The 14,475-nt window shown below is 48.8% G+C and overlaps 1 protein-coding gene across 2 annotated transcripts in view; it reads right to left on the bottom strand.

Annotated features, from left to right (window-relative positions):
- Positions 1–14,475, bottom strand: part of WDR48 (WD repeat domain 48) — a 67,436-nt gene that overhangs the window by 16,652 nt on the left and 36,309 nt on the right. For both annotated transcript variants that reach the window (XM_004480720.4, XM_058288517.1), the window contains exons 8-9: positions 1,774–1,998; positions 368–442 (exon numbers count right to left, since the gene is read on the bottom strand). In XM_004480720.4, the coding sequence (XP_004480777.2) occupies positions 368–442; positions 1,774–1,998 (300 nt within the window). The remainder of the gene's footprint in view (positions 1–367; positions 443–1,773; positions 1,999–14,475) is intronic.

Genomic DNA, 14,475 nt, shown 5'->3' with positions numbered 1-14,475 from the left:
TTTTATATTTAAAAAAAATTAGAAAGACGTTGGCACTTGGGCCTCCTGTCTCCAAACGCAGCCTCCTGAGGTCAGGAGCTGTACTGATGTTTACTGATTTATTGGGCAACGGAGCCTAGTCCAAGCACAACATACGTGCATCTTGGCTCCTAACAAAGAAGCGAGAGACATCCTTTCAATTGTCCAACTGCTGCCTTAATCCCAGGATAGTCCTCAGGATCACCCCGCACATGGGGGGCCACAGGGGCTCTCAGGTTTTTGCCACTGGCCCAGGTGGGCTGAGCACTCGCTACTGGTGTCTAGCAGGTATGTGAAGACAGACCACATGCCGTGTACACCTCGGCCAGGTGGACAGTGGCTCACTTACCCACTTATTCACAGTGGACTTAGTTGTTGCCACCCAGACTGCAGGAGGGGGATCAGCTGATCTATCAAGTTCCATCTGGAAACAAAGCACAACTATGTTACTTTGTGGGATACCAGCTCCTCTGAACGGCAGGACTAGCCACGTATTATCAAATATCAACTCCTTCATCACTATCTGCCGTGTGCCTTTGCCTGCTGACTCCACCAGGGCGTGTTAAAACCAGGGATGCACAGATGACTGAGTGGAGTATTTTTACTAAAGAAATTTGCAGCCCTGTGAGAGCGTAACAGGGACTTCTTACCAAAATCAACAACTCAAAGTTTTACATGTGGTTACTTTAAGGAACATAAATGAGTACAGCTGAAAGGATGAAGACTTCTCCTAATTGTTTGGTTTTGCTAGTCTGGTTTTTATGTGCTTTAATAACTGAGGAATACATTTCTCTTTTTCTTTGACACAGCATACACACACACGTGCCAAGTATATATGAGACAATGGACTCACTCTACATGAGGAAATTTCAGGTTTCTGTAGGAGAGACAAGTCTGGATTTCCAGCTAAAGGGAATCCTGAGATCCCATGGGACAGTCCCACTTGGGCCTGTGGTGTCTGCGTCTCCACCCCCCGGTGTCTCCATCAGCCTGCTCCCGGCTGCAGGGTCTCCAGCTCCACCTCGTGCTCCTGAGGGCACACCCCTGTGGGGAACAGCCTGTCTGCGCTTTCGGCCAGAGGCACCCTCTCCATCGCCTACCTGGACTCCACTTCTTTCTCATCCCTTCCTCCTAGAGCAAAGCCTGGGCTCTCAGGTGTCACCTAGTTCCACAGGTGATGGGTGGTGCAGATTTCCTTGCTGTTTTCAGCCGCTTCTGAGAAAAGGGCTGGTGCTACCTTTCTTCACACTTCCTTCTAAACGTGGAAGTCTCGCTGATGCTTGAAGGGGCAGTTCCTCGATTTTCACTGAACTGAGCACTGTACCACATGTCCCCTGGCCGTTCTGAATCTAGGCTCTACCCTCAGCAGGTGCAGAACTCCTAGGACCCGCGGCCCACACCGCAGAGCCTGGCTTCCGGGACTGCTTGCCCTCTTCCTCCCCACAGATCCCCCCCCCCCATTCCCCACATTTGCCCTGAGGCATGGATCAGGAAAGCTGGGAACCTAACAGAAGAGCCCTGTGTCCCTGACGACCCCAAAAACCTCAATTTCTTATTACAGGTGATTTTCAAAAATGTTTTGAAAAAACATAAAAGCGACCCCTGAGCCTGGCCAGCACAGACTCTTCCGTCCAGAGGCTCCCGCTCACGTGAGGCGTCGTTCTCACAGCCCACAGGGGATCCCTGCTTCAGTTCAGATCCTGCCGTCTGACTACGGAGTGCAACAGTCTTACAAAACTGCTACAGACAACGTACCTTGAGAACAGGCGCTTTTTCCTCACAGATCAGCACCCTGACGTCCGGGTTCCTCAGGTCCGTACAGTAAATCTTCCGGTCCCTTCCTCCAGAATACACGTGCGTGAAGGCATCGCTGACCTGCAGAGCCCACACGCCTTCGTCGTGGACTCGGTACGTCGCTATGCACCGCTGCTGGCCGAGGGACCAGAGGCGAATTGTCCCGTCTGAACTGCCGGAAAGGCACTGGGAACAAAGAGCATCAGGGTGAGGGGCGCCGAAGCCCACTGCTGGGGTGTGCACGTGACGGCGACTCCAGTCAGGCATACCCTCTGGCACCCGGACCGCCGCCCCGACCCCTCTGACCACCTGGACTGCCGCCCCCCGACCCCTCTGACCGCCTGGACTGCCGCCCCAACCACTCTGACCACCCGGACTGCTGTCCCCGACCCCTCTGACCGCCCGGAATGCCGCCCCCCCCGACCCCTCTGACCACCCAGACTGCTGCCCCCAACCCCTCTGACCGCCCGGACTGCCGCCCCAACCACTCTGACCACCCGGACCGCTGCCCCCGACCCCTCTGACCACCCGGACCGCTGCCCCAACCACTCTGACCACCCGGACTGCTGCCCCCGACCCCTCTGACCGCCCGGAATGCCGCCCCCTGACCGCCCGGACTGCTGTCCCGACCCCTCTGACCGCCTGGACTGCTGCCCCTGACCCCTCTGACCGCCTGGACTGCTGCCCCCGACCTCACTGACCTGGACCACAGCCCCCGACCCCTCTGACCGCCGCCCCCAACCCCTCTGACCACTGCCCCCAACCCCTCTGACCGCCCGGACTGCAGCCCCCTGACCCCTCTGACTGCCTGGACTGCAGCCCCTGACCCCTCTGACCACCTGGACCGCCGCCCTAACCCCCTCTGACTGCCTGGACTGCTGCCCCCCAACTCCTCTGACCGCCTGGACTGCCGCACCCTGACCCCTCTGACTACCCAGACCACCTCCCAGACCCTTCTGACCGCCTGGACTGCTGCCCCCGACCCCTCTGACCGCCTGGTCTGTCCCCTCTCTTAAAGGCTTGTACAAGCTGAGACCAGGGGCTAAAGGGCCCAAAGGCCACAGTATCTCCTCACGTCCTACCTGGCTACCTGCTGATTAATGATAAAAATCCTACAGGCAAATCATGCTCAGATTATCTACGAAGGGAAATGGAGTCTGAAAGTAGCTGGAACAGCCTGTACCAGGCCTGTGGTCCCTGCAGCACCAGCATCACCTGGGACCTTGCCAACAATACGACTTCTCAGGTCTCACTCCAGCAGCCTGTGTTTGGACAGGCTCCCAGCTGACTGATGCACACCAAGTCTGACGGGCACTGCCCGGGCCCAAAAGCCTCCCGACCCTGGGCCACCCTTCCGCCCTGCGCCCCCCGCGCCGGGTCCCTGGGGGCCTGCCGGCTGTCTTGGCATCTACTTGTCAGAGTGAGAACAAAGAGTATCTCATGCTCACCTACCACTTACAGCCTGTGGCCTGGCCACTGGCCACATGAGCCTCAGGGTCAGCAATAATTAATATAAAACGTGGATCCTCAGCATTCAGAGTTAACACTAGCAATTCTGACAGTTTCTCAAGGCTCAGAAGAGCCAACTACATAAAGAATTTAAGGCTGGGCCCACAAATTAGGCTGAAAGAAATGGCTGAATCGGCCACGTCCCATCTGCTCTCAGCAAGCCTGGTGCTCTTTACTAGCTACTGTGGTGACTTGCAGGAGAGGATAAAAACTATTTCTCTGAGGGGGAAAAAAAGGCCCAAGAAGGAAGCAACTGCTGGTGCTGGAGTATGAAATTAAGGTGGGAAAGAGTGTCAAAGGAGAGCTAGGAGTTGGGGCCTGCGGGGCTGAGGACGCGGGGCCTGGTGGCTCCCAGGGCCTGCAGCGCCTGGGCAGTGGAGTCCGATGCTCCGGAGACTCCCCTGCAAGCTCCGAGAGCATCATAGCCTTCATCACCAACAACAACCTGTTCACAAGGTGACCAAGAGACCAACCAACAGAGCACTGTCAGGACTAATGTCACAAGCAGACCTTTAGCAAGTTGTGTGGGACAGATGTGGCAGTCTGACGGGACAGGGGCCAAGGAGGGCACAAAACACGAAACTTCAGGAAAAGATGCTGCTCTGGGGTCAAGGCTATAGCGAGCTTCCATCCCTTAGACCCTGGGCCATGCATTCAGGGGGAAGGGCTTTGGGAGGCTCGGCAGCTGGCAGTCAGTGCACAACTAAAGGGACTGGAAAGGACAGTGAAGATAACGAGCGCGCAGTCTTCAAAACCCGGGCAACCGGCAACGGGAAGGGAGCAGTCCCACGCCAGACCTGCGCGGAGCTGCGGGCAGCAGGGGGAGCAGAGTGGCATCAACCCTAACAAGAGCACAGGACGGTCTCCAAGGGAGGCAGGATGCCAGACTGCTGAGAGCAAGCCCCCGCAGAGCGCAGTCACTTCTGAAGGACAATTTTGGCTAAATCCTTTATAGTATTTGGTAGTATGGTTGAACAATGTTCCATTTTGTAGGAATTCTAGCGACTGATATTTTGTAGGGGCTTGAGGAGTCATCAGAACATTCCCCATGGCTCTGCCCCCTCCCAGGGGATAAACGCAACGTCTTCCCCACTGTAAGGTGGCTTCTGGACTAGACAGAATGTCCCACATGGTTCTTCTAAATCAGACTGAGGGCTCAGGGTCCGCAGCCCTGATCGGGTGCTCTGTGTGTCCTTGTGACTGGAGAGGAGAGGCGCCAGTAACTTGGAGCTAAGCTGCCACTCTCCAAAAGGAGTGTTTCTGGGATGGTCACTCATATACAGCTACAACTGCTGAGAGAGTAGTCAAATGGGAAAGGTAAGTCAGGGGCAAGGAGCAGCCTGGTGCTGAGACCCCTGGACCTGTAAGTTTGGTTCAGCAGGACTTATATTACCAGAAAAATCCCGTGAGTGACACTTGAGGACACGGCTGATTCAAATTAAGATAGTAGGCTGTCCCAGCTCCTCCAGCAATTGCCTGAGTACAATGGATGAAAAGACAGGCGGCTCTGCCCAGTAATCTCCAGGACCAAATCAAAACAACTTGCAGTGGTGACGGAACTCTTCACAGGCAGGATTCCTTGGGCGGAACCTCAAATAGTAAGATCTGCTAAATGAGGATCTTCCTCTACAACAAAGGAAGTGAGGCAACAGGCTGACATCCGTGGATTCACTGGCCTAGGACCTTACTAAAGCCCTTGACTTACAACACCCTGGAGACCTAACATTACAAGCTTGGGCAATTCTGCAGGATGCAATATATACTCTGGTCCAGTAACCAATGCCTGAACACTGTCTCTCTCATAACACAAGAGTTTAAGATCAGCAAGTAGATTTCTTTTCTCCTCTCTTCCTTTTCCTAAATGAACATTGATTATAGTTATTTCATTCATCAGCTCACTAATGTAAATAAGCTGTGTTGATGGTGATTAAATTTACATTTAGTTTACAGGAGCCAATAAGGAAAACGGATTGTGTCAAAACTAGGACAGGACGGGTATCTGCGTAATTATGCAATCCAAGACAGATAGACAGCTTATAAAGTACTGCCATGTCACTGTCTGTGTTTACAGTAAGTGCAGCTGTCTTTAGGAAAGCGCATTTGTAGCTGTAGATATGGCCTTTAAATGGCCTTAGGTAGAAGCACATTCACAACTGTACATATAGAAAACCAGGCAAACAGTGGAGTAGATATGCCAAGCTTTAGAACATCTTCCAGGCACACAGCCCCTTCTGGAAATCTCTTGCACACAGCCTCTCTGTAAGGGCAGACCCACGAAGACCAGGTGATCTCATCCAATCCTGGACAAAGCTAACTGAACCACCTCGAGTCCAAAACAACGAGTAACTGACTACACTGGGCTTCTGCAGCAGTTTGATGTGGTTATGAATTCCAAAAATAGATACTGGATTATGTTTGTAACCTGGTCTGTACCTGGGCATGATTGAGTTATGATTAGGGCATTGAGTCCCTACCCCTTGGTGGGTGGGGACTCACAGATAAAAGGCCTGGCAAAGGACAGAGTTGAGGGTTTCTGATGGAGTTTTGTTTGTTTGTTTTTCTTTTTAAAGATTTGTTTTATTTATTTCTCTCCCCTCCCCCCCGACCCCTGCAGTTTGTTCTCTGTGTCCGTTCACTGTGTGTTCTTCTGTGTCTGCTTGCATTATTGTCAGGTGGCACGGGAACCTGTCTCTTTTTTGTTGTGTCATCTTGCTGCATTAGCACTCCATGTGTGTGGCGCCACTCCTGGGCAGGCTGCGCTTTTTTTGTGTGGGGTGACTCTCCTTGCGGGGCGCACTCCTTGCACATGGGGCTCCCCTATGTGGGGGACACCCCTGCGTGGCACAGCACTCCTTGAACACATCAGCACTGTGCGTGGGCCAGCTGACCACATGGGCAAGGAGGCCCTGGGTTGGAACCCTGGACCTCCTATATGGTAGGCGGATGCTCTATCAGTTGAGCCACATCCGCTTCCCTGATGTTGGAGTTTTGATGTTGGAGGCTGATGCTGAAGTCTTAAGCTGGAGCACTGGGAAGTAAGCTCACAGAGGAAGGAGAAGCAAGCCCCGGGAAAAAAGGACTTGAGCCAGTAAAAGAACACAGAGGAATAGAGATGGCTCCTTAGACATGGCAGAAACCCCAGGGAGGGACAGAGCCACTTATTTGATAGTCTCCAGCTGACCTTGTGGAGAAAACAGAGAAGCTGAGCCCAGAGGAACCCAGGAAACCTGAACCCTCACAGACACCAGCAGCCACCTTACTCCAACACGTGGAAATAGACTTTGGTGAGGGAAGTAACTTATGCTTTATGGCCTGGTATCTGTAAGCTCCTACCCTAAATAAACACCCTTCATAAAAACCAACCAGTTTCTGGTATTTACATCAGACTCCTTCGGCTGACTAACACAGCTTCTTAGACTCATATGAAATGGAGGCTACGATGGTGATGTAAGACATCTCCTGGAAAAGTCTCCCCTCAGGATCAACATGTAAGAGGACAAATCCCACATGATCAGAACTCTGCAGGATGATAACAGACTGGAGAAGGGCGCTATACAAATACTGAATTGAAGAAAAAGAAAAATAATCTCTGGGGTCAGGTAGGAGATCTTTGTCCTGGACTTGCAATCCAGACCCCACATGCCCTCCCTTAGTCCCACAAAGCTTGGGAATCACACGGAGAAGCACGGCCCAGGTCCCTCTTCCCATGAATGAAGACGCAGGAGTGAGTCAGAACCGCATGCATATCCAGGCACAGGGACCCAAGCCCGCAGAACCCAAGGGACACACAAGCCTCTGAGGACTGCTGCATGTGAAAGAGCCCCCCAGGGTGGGGGAACAGAGTGAAGAGACCGCAGCAGGGCAGCGGGCAAGAGGTGCACACGCAGCACAGTCTCTGTTCATTGAACCACGTAAAAGCAAAACTGACCTTTCTGAATTGACCCGCTTTGTGTAATGACACATCTGCGTCCCTGGGGTGGGATATGCTAATGGGGAAGAAACTGGAAGCAGAAAGGCCTGAGGTGGTGGGGGAGAAAGAGGGAGAGGGACTGAGTAGGTGTAAGACAGAGAGGTCCGGAACTGAAAAGTATAAGGAAAACATTCAGTGAGGGAGAGAATTTAAACAAATCATAGGAGCTGGGGAGAAATTCTGCACAAAAACACACAGAACAGATCAAGATTCCCAGAGAAGAAACAGAGGAAAGGAAGTGTTCTCCTGGAAGTGAAACAACTGCCCAAAAAGTAAATCCTAAAACCTGTACCACATATCAAGGGCAAGAAACAGATGAAGAAGAGGTGAAAAAATCTGAACAGTTAAACAAGGGCTACTCTAAAGGTTCAGAAAAATCTGGACGAAGTATCAAAGAAGAGCCTTAACATAAAGCCAATCAACAATAAAACCCTAGACAAGAGGGAGAAACTGACCTTCAGTTAACACATCAAAATAATCAGATGCCCAGACTGCAGCTAAAAATTACAAGCCATATTTAGAAACAGGAAGATTTCACTCAGTCAATGGAACAAATTAAAACTTCAGAGGAGACACAGAATTTGGAACAATTAAACAAGTTCAAACAAATCTCATTAATTCAAGGAGATAAAGGAAAACATGGATATTAACGCTGAAAGATATTAGGAAGACAATGTGAGCATAAAGAAGCATTTGGAAATTTTTTTCAGGAGGTTCTGGGGATTGAACCCAGGACCTCATACATGGGAGGCAGGGACGCAACCACTTGAACTACATCTGCTCCCTGAAAGTTTAAAAAAAAGAAATTATGGGGATGTAAAGGATTATAATAGAGATTAAAAATGCATACTTGAGGCATATAATAACAGATTTGGAAAGGCAGAAAAAAGAATCAGGAAGCTGGAAGACAGGACAATCACAACTATACAAACAGGAAAACAGAGGAAATAGAAAAAAATTGAGCAGTGTCTCAGAGATTTCAGTGACAGCAGGAAGCATACAAATACATGCATCACATGGGGGTCACAGAAGGAAAAGAGAAAAGGAAAAGGACAGAAGAAACTCTGAGGAAATAATGGCTGAAAATTTTTCAACTCTCAAGAGCTCCTCCATAAGACCAAGAGCAAATTTCTCATCAGAAACCATGGAGGTGAGAAGGCAGTGGCATGATATACTTAAAATACTGAAAAAGAGAAATAGGCAGCCCAAAATTCTTTACCCAGCAAACCCTCCATCAAAAATGAGGGAGAGGGAAGTGGATGTGGCTCAAGTAATGATGCCTCCGCCTACCATATGGGAGGACCTGGGGCCTCCTGGTGAAAAGAAGAGAAAGCGTGCCTGTGCAGTGAGTCAGTGCCCATGTGGCAAGCCGAGCGCCCACGTGGGTGCCCACATGGCGAGCCAAGGGCCCATGTGGTGAGCCAGTGCCTGCATGGGTGCCCATGTGGTGAGCCAGTGCCTGCATGGGTGCTCATGTGGTGAGCCAGTGCCTGCATGGGTGCTCATGTGGTGAGGCAGTGCCTGCATGGGTGCCCATGTGGTGAGCCAGTGCCTGCATGGGTGCCCATGTGGTGAGCCAGTGCCTGCATGGGTGCCCATGTGGTGAGCCAGTGCCTGCATGGGTGCCCATGTGGTGAGCCAGTGCCTGCATGGGTGCCCATGTGGTGAGCCAGTGCCTGCATGGGTGCTCATGTGGTGAGCCAGTGCCTGCATGGGTGCCCATGTGGTGAGCCAGTGCCTGCATGGGTGCCCATGTGGTGAGCCAGTGCCTGCATGGGTGCCCATGTGGTGAGCCAGTGCCTGCATGGGTGCTCATGTGGTGAGCCAGTGCCTGCATGGGTGCTCATGTGGTGAGCCAGTGCCTGCATGGGTGCCCATGTGGTGAGCCAGTGCCTGCGCAAGTGAGTCATGCACCAAGATGATGATGCAACAAAAGAGATGAAGGGGAGTGTCAAGGTGAAGTGCAGCAGAGATCAGGAACTGAGGTGGCACAATTGACAGGGAACCTCTCTCCAACCTCTCTCCACATCAAAGGTCCCCAGGATCAAATCATGGTGAATCCTAGAGGAGAAAAAATGAGAAGAGAAGACAAAAAGAGAAACAGATACAGAAGACCACACAGTGAATGGACACAGACAGCAAAAACAGCAGGGAGGGGGAAGGGAAGAAGAAAAAATGAGGGAGAGTTTAAAATATTCACAGATCAAAAAAACAGCAAGTTCTCCAACAAAAGACCTTCTCTACAAGAATTACTAAAGGGTGTTCTATCCGTTGAAAGGAAAAGACAAGAGGAAGTGGCTTGGAGTAGTGTGAAGAAATGAAGATCTGCAATAAAGGTAACTGTGACAGTTTTAGTCTTTTGTGGACTCCAGAAAATTATGTTCTTAAATCAGTCCATTACTGTGGGTGGGTCTCAGGCCTCTTGATGGACAGAGGCTGCAGAAACAGAAAAGAAATGCCCAGAAGTTGAGGCAAGTCCCAGGAGCCAGAAGTTGCAATCACTGGAACCCATGGAAGAGGCTGGCAGATGCCACCACTGTGCCCTGGCATGTGCCTGATGGCCCAGAGCTTCAGCTCAGGGAAAGCACCTTCTGCTGGTTCCTGATCTGAACACTTTCAGAGACTCAGACTCCAAGCTTTTAAACTAATAAATCCCCATTGTAAAAGCCAATGCATTTCTGTATATTGCTTTTGCAGTCTTTAGCAATCTAAAACAGTAACTAAAAGGGTAAATGTAAAACCCAATAGTACTTTATACTCAATATACAATTCTACTCTTTAATTCCTGTAAGCGTCATAATACAATTGAACAAGACAAAGGCATATTTCCTGATAATGGACATGCAAATATGAAGGAGGAACAAAAACAAAATAAAGATGGGAAACAAGGAATATGGGAGCAGAGGACATATATGCTATTGAAGGGAAGTTGAAATCTTTTGGATTAATGTCTTACAGATGTAGATTGTGTAATATAAATTCTGGGGTAACCACAAAGAAAGTATTTAAAATATATACATAAACGAAAATGAGAAAGTGATCAGTCAGATACATCGCAAAAGATCAGCTATATAGAGGGGACATCTGGGAAGATAGACTCTGCTCCTCGAGAAATATAACTAGAGGACAGGCTGACATGGTGAGAAAAATATCTTCCAGGGTTCAGGGTTTAGGATACCAGGCGAAGGCTGGACACTGCCCAGAGGAGAGAGGGAGAAAGGAAGGAAATTGTGACTACAGACCTGGGAGCTGAAACCAGCAGCTACTGCTGCCAGCGCCCTCCTCCACACTAAAGACGCTGTAGAACTCTCAGGCCTCTGGGCCTGCGACTGTAGACACAGGGGGCTCCAGGGACCCACCACCCCAGGAAAGGAGAGACAGAGGGACACTGCCTAAGCTGACTCAGTCTCTGACCCACAATTTGGTCTGCTGTGTCCCAGGCCCGGTGGACCACACCCTGGTTTGCCCTGGGAGCGGGCGAAGGACTAGAGAAATGTGACCCTCACAACCTCCCTCTCTTCTGGCTGGGACTGACTTTTGGGGACACCCAGGAAAGGGGAAAGAGGGACACAGTCAGCTTCTGACTCACAAATCTGGTCTGCAGTGTCCCAGGAGTCCTTCCAGGCCCGGTGGGTTAGGGTTACCATTGTTTGCCTTGGGAGCAGCAAGGGGCTAAAGATACAGGATCCTCCCAATCTCCTCCTCTACTAACTTGGACTGAGTGTAGAGGACTCAGAGGGGAGTGGAAATATTTCCTAGCCAGGAAAAGGGAGGAGGCTGCCGAGAAGGCTGGAGAACTGTCTCAGAGCAAGTTTGAATTACAAAGCTCCTAGCCTCCAGATAGGAAGCGCTATCACACTGATCCAGTCTGTGTTGCAAAAAATACACTCCCATTGAACTGAGAGCTGCCAAAGAGCATCATGTGCTGGCCAACCAAGGAAGTGCACGTGAAAAAATTAAAAACTAAAAATAAGTAGAAGAGGCTTTTCCTGGCCTCTATAGCCTCCTTCCCCAAAGCCCTAGGAAGCTGGTCTGTAACCAGTTACTGAGTCCAGTGTCCACTGTTGAGCAACCAGCAGGGACAATCCTAGAAGTCGAGATCGAGCAAAGAATCAATAAGCAGTTGTAACACACAGCCTCCAGCCACTATATCCCTACAAAAGAGAAAGAAATTGAGCATCAGAGTAAACTACATCCAAATCAGATGCTTAGCTATTAGTAAAACATCACAAGCCATACTAAGAAAATAGAAGACATGGCCCAAGAAAAGGAAAATATCAAAGCCCCAAAAGAGGGAAGCGGATGTGGCTCAACTGATAGAGCGTCCACCTACCATATAGGAGGCCCAGGGTTCAAACCCATGGGCTCCTGGCCTATGTGATGAGCTGGCCCACACACAGTGCTGCCATATGCAAGGAATGCTGTGCCATGCATCCCCTGTGTAGGGGAGCAAGGAGTGTGTCCTGGAAGGAGAGCTGTCCCACGTGAAAAAAGCACAGCCTGCCCAGGAGTGGTGCCGCACACAGAGAGCTGACGCCGCACACACAGAGAGCTGACACAACAGGATGACGCAACAGAAAGAGACACAGATTCCTAGTGCCGCCGAGACTGCAAGAGCACACAGAACACAGCAAATGGACACAAGACAGCAGACAATGGGGGGAGGGGGGAGAGAAAGAAAGAAATCTTAAAAAAAAAGAGATAGACTTTGAGAGAACTAATCGGCAAGAAGTGCACAAATTTCTAAAATCAAATTAATGAGTTGAAAGACAATATGGATAAAGAGATAAACGACATCAAGAAGACATTGAGGGAAGCGGACATGACTCAACTGATAAAGTGTCCATGTATCATATAGGAGGTCCAGGGTTCAAACCCAGGGCCTCCTGGCCCGTGTTGTGAGCTGGCTCATGCACAGTCCTGCTGCATGCGAGGAGTGCCGTGCCATGTAGGGGTGTCCCCCACGCAGGGTGCCTCACATGCAAGGAGTGCACCCCACAAGGAGAGCCGCCCCGTGTGAAAAAAGCACAGGCTGCCCAGGAGTGGTGCCACATACACGGAGAGCTGACGCAGCAAGATGAAGCAACAAAAGGAGACACAGATTCCTGGTGCTGTGGAGAATGCAAGCAGACACAGAAGAACACTCAGCAAATGGACATAGAGAGCAGACAACGGGGGGGAGGGGAAAGAAATAAATAATAAAATAAATCTTAAAAAGAAAAAAGAAAAAAGAAGATATTGAATGAGTGCAAAGAAGAATTTGAAATCCTAAGCAGAAAAGTAACAGAGCTCACTCATGGGGATTAAAGACACCACAGGTGAGATAAAAAACACATTAGACCCTCACATGTACGGTCAAGTGAGTTTTGACTAGCCTGTCAAACCCACACAGCTCGGGCAGAACAGTCCATTCAATAAATGATGCTGAAAGAATTGGATATCCATAGCTCTAAGAAGGAAAGAGGACCCCTATCTCACGCCTTATCCAAAAATTAACTCAAAATGGATTAAAAAACTAAAAATAAAAGAACCATACAACTTGTAGAAGAAATTACTGGAAAATATCTTCAAGACCTGGTGATAGGGGGTGGATTCTTAAGGGAGATAAGAGGAGGACTGAGTGGACTATTGATGTTTAATATATGTAAGAACTGTTAATTAGCTTGACTGTAAAAATGTGGAAATGTATAGAGTGGATAGAAACACACAGTGAGTAACAGCTTAGTTTATAAATGGGGATGTGGCTGAAAATGGTAGTCTATTTATGTAAATGCCAACTGACAGAATGCTAGAGAATAATCTAGGAACTTGATAGCACAGTAAACCAAGAGATGGATGAGAATTGTTGATGGTACAGATGCAAGAGTGTCCTTTGTTAGCTACAGCAAAAGTATATCACTACTGCAGGGTGTTGGGAAGACACTGAGGCAGTATGGAAAATGTGAGCCAAATGTATACTATGGACATGGTAACAATCAGGTATTATTTTATCTATAGCAAATGACACACCACATTGTAGTGTGTTGATGGAGGGGTGTTGTTTAGGAATTTTGCACATGTGCATGATTGTTTTATAAGTTTACAACTTCTGTCATAAAAAATATATTTAAAAAATAATAATAGGGTGGGGTGGGGGAAAACACACCAAATATAAGATAAGGACTATGATTAGTAATAAGATTTTGACAATATTCTTCCATAATGTGTAACAAATATGACAGTGCAAGATGTTGGTGGAAGGCTGATGTATGGGACCCCCGTATGATGTTATGCATGTTTGTTTTGTAAGTTCACACCTTTTACTATACACTTGTTTATGCATGTTCATAGATAAATGATACAAAGATAATAACAACAGGATTGGTTTGGGGGAAAATACTTTGTTTAGTAGTAATATTTTGACAATGCTCTTTAACCATTAGTTAAAAAGATTTACAATAATGCAAGTTATTGGTGGTAGGGGGAGTTACGAGAGTCTTGTATGATGTTATATATGTTTTTTTGTAAGTTCAAAACTATTTTTATACACTTATTGTTTATGTATGTTTATGTATGACTGATATACTTCAATAAATTTAAAAAAAATACATTAGAGGGAAGCAGAGGTGGCTCAAGCGACTGAACTCCCATCTGCCATACAGGAGGTCTAGGATTCGATTCCTGGGGCCTCCTAGTGAAGGTGACCTGGCCCAAGCAAAGAGCTGGCCCACATGGAGTGCTGGCTCATGCAGGAGTGCTGGCCCACATGTAGAGCTGGTGCAACAAGATGATGCAACAAAAAGAGACACAAAGGAGAGACAATAAGAGATGCAGCAAACCATGTAGCTGAGGTGGCTTAAGAGACTAAGCACCCCTCTCCCACTCTGGAAAGTCCCAGAATTGATTCCCAGTGCCCCCTAAAAAGAAGACAAGCAGACACAGAAGAACACACAGTGAACGGAGATAGAGAGTAGAGAGCGAGAGCAAAAACAACAGGGGTGGAGGGGGAGAAATAAATAAATCTTAAAAAAAACCCCAACACATTAGAACCTGTATTTGATATTATTGATGGAATTCCCAAAAGAAGTACTAGATTGTGTTTTTAAACTGGTCTTTTCCTCTGGGCATATTAGATTATATTGCATTCAGGGGTTTACTTGATTAAGTAATCAGTAGGGCATTGAGTTCCCACCCTTGGTGGGTGG

The sequence above is a fragment of the Dasypus novemcinctus genome, chromosome 26 (genome assembly GCF_030445035.2).
Source record: "Dasypus novemcinctus isolate mDasNov1 chromosome 26, mDasNov1.1.hap2, whole genome shotgun sequence".
Taxonomy (NCBI): Eukaryota; Metazoa; Chordata; class Mammalia; order Cingulata; family Dasypodidae; genus Dasypus; species Dasypus novemcinctus.
The sequence above is the reverse complement of the archived record's forward strand: the minus strand, read 5'-3'. Positions and strand labels throughout refer to the sequence as shown.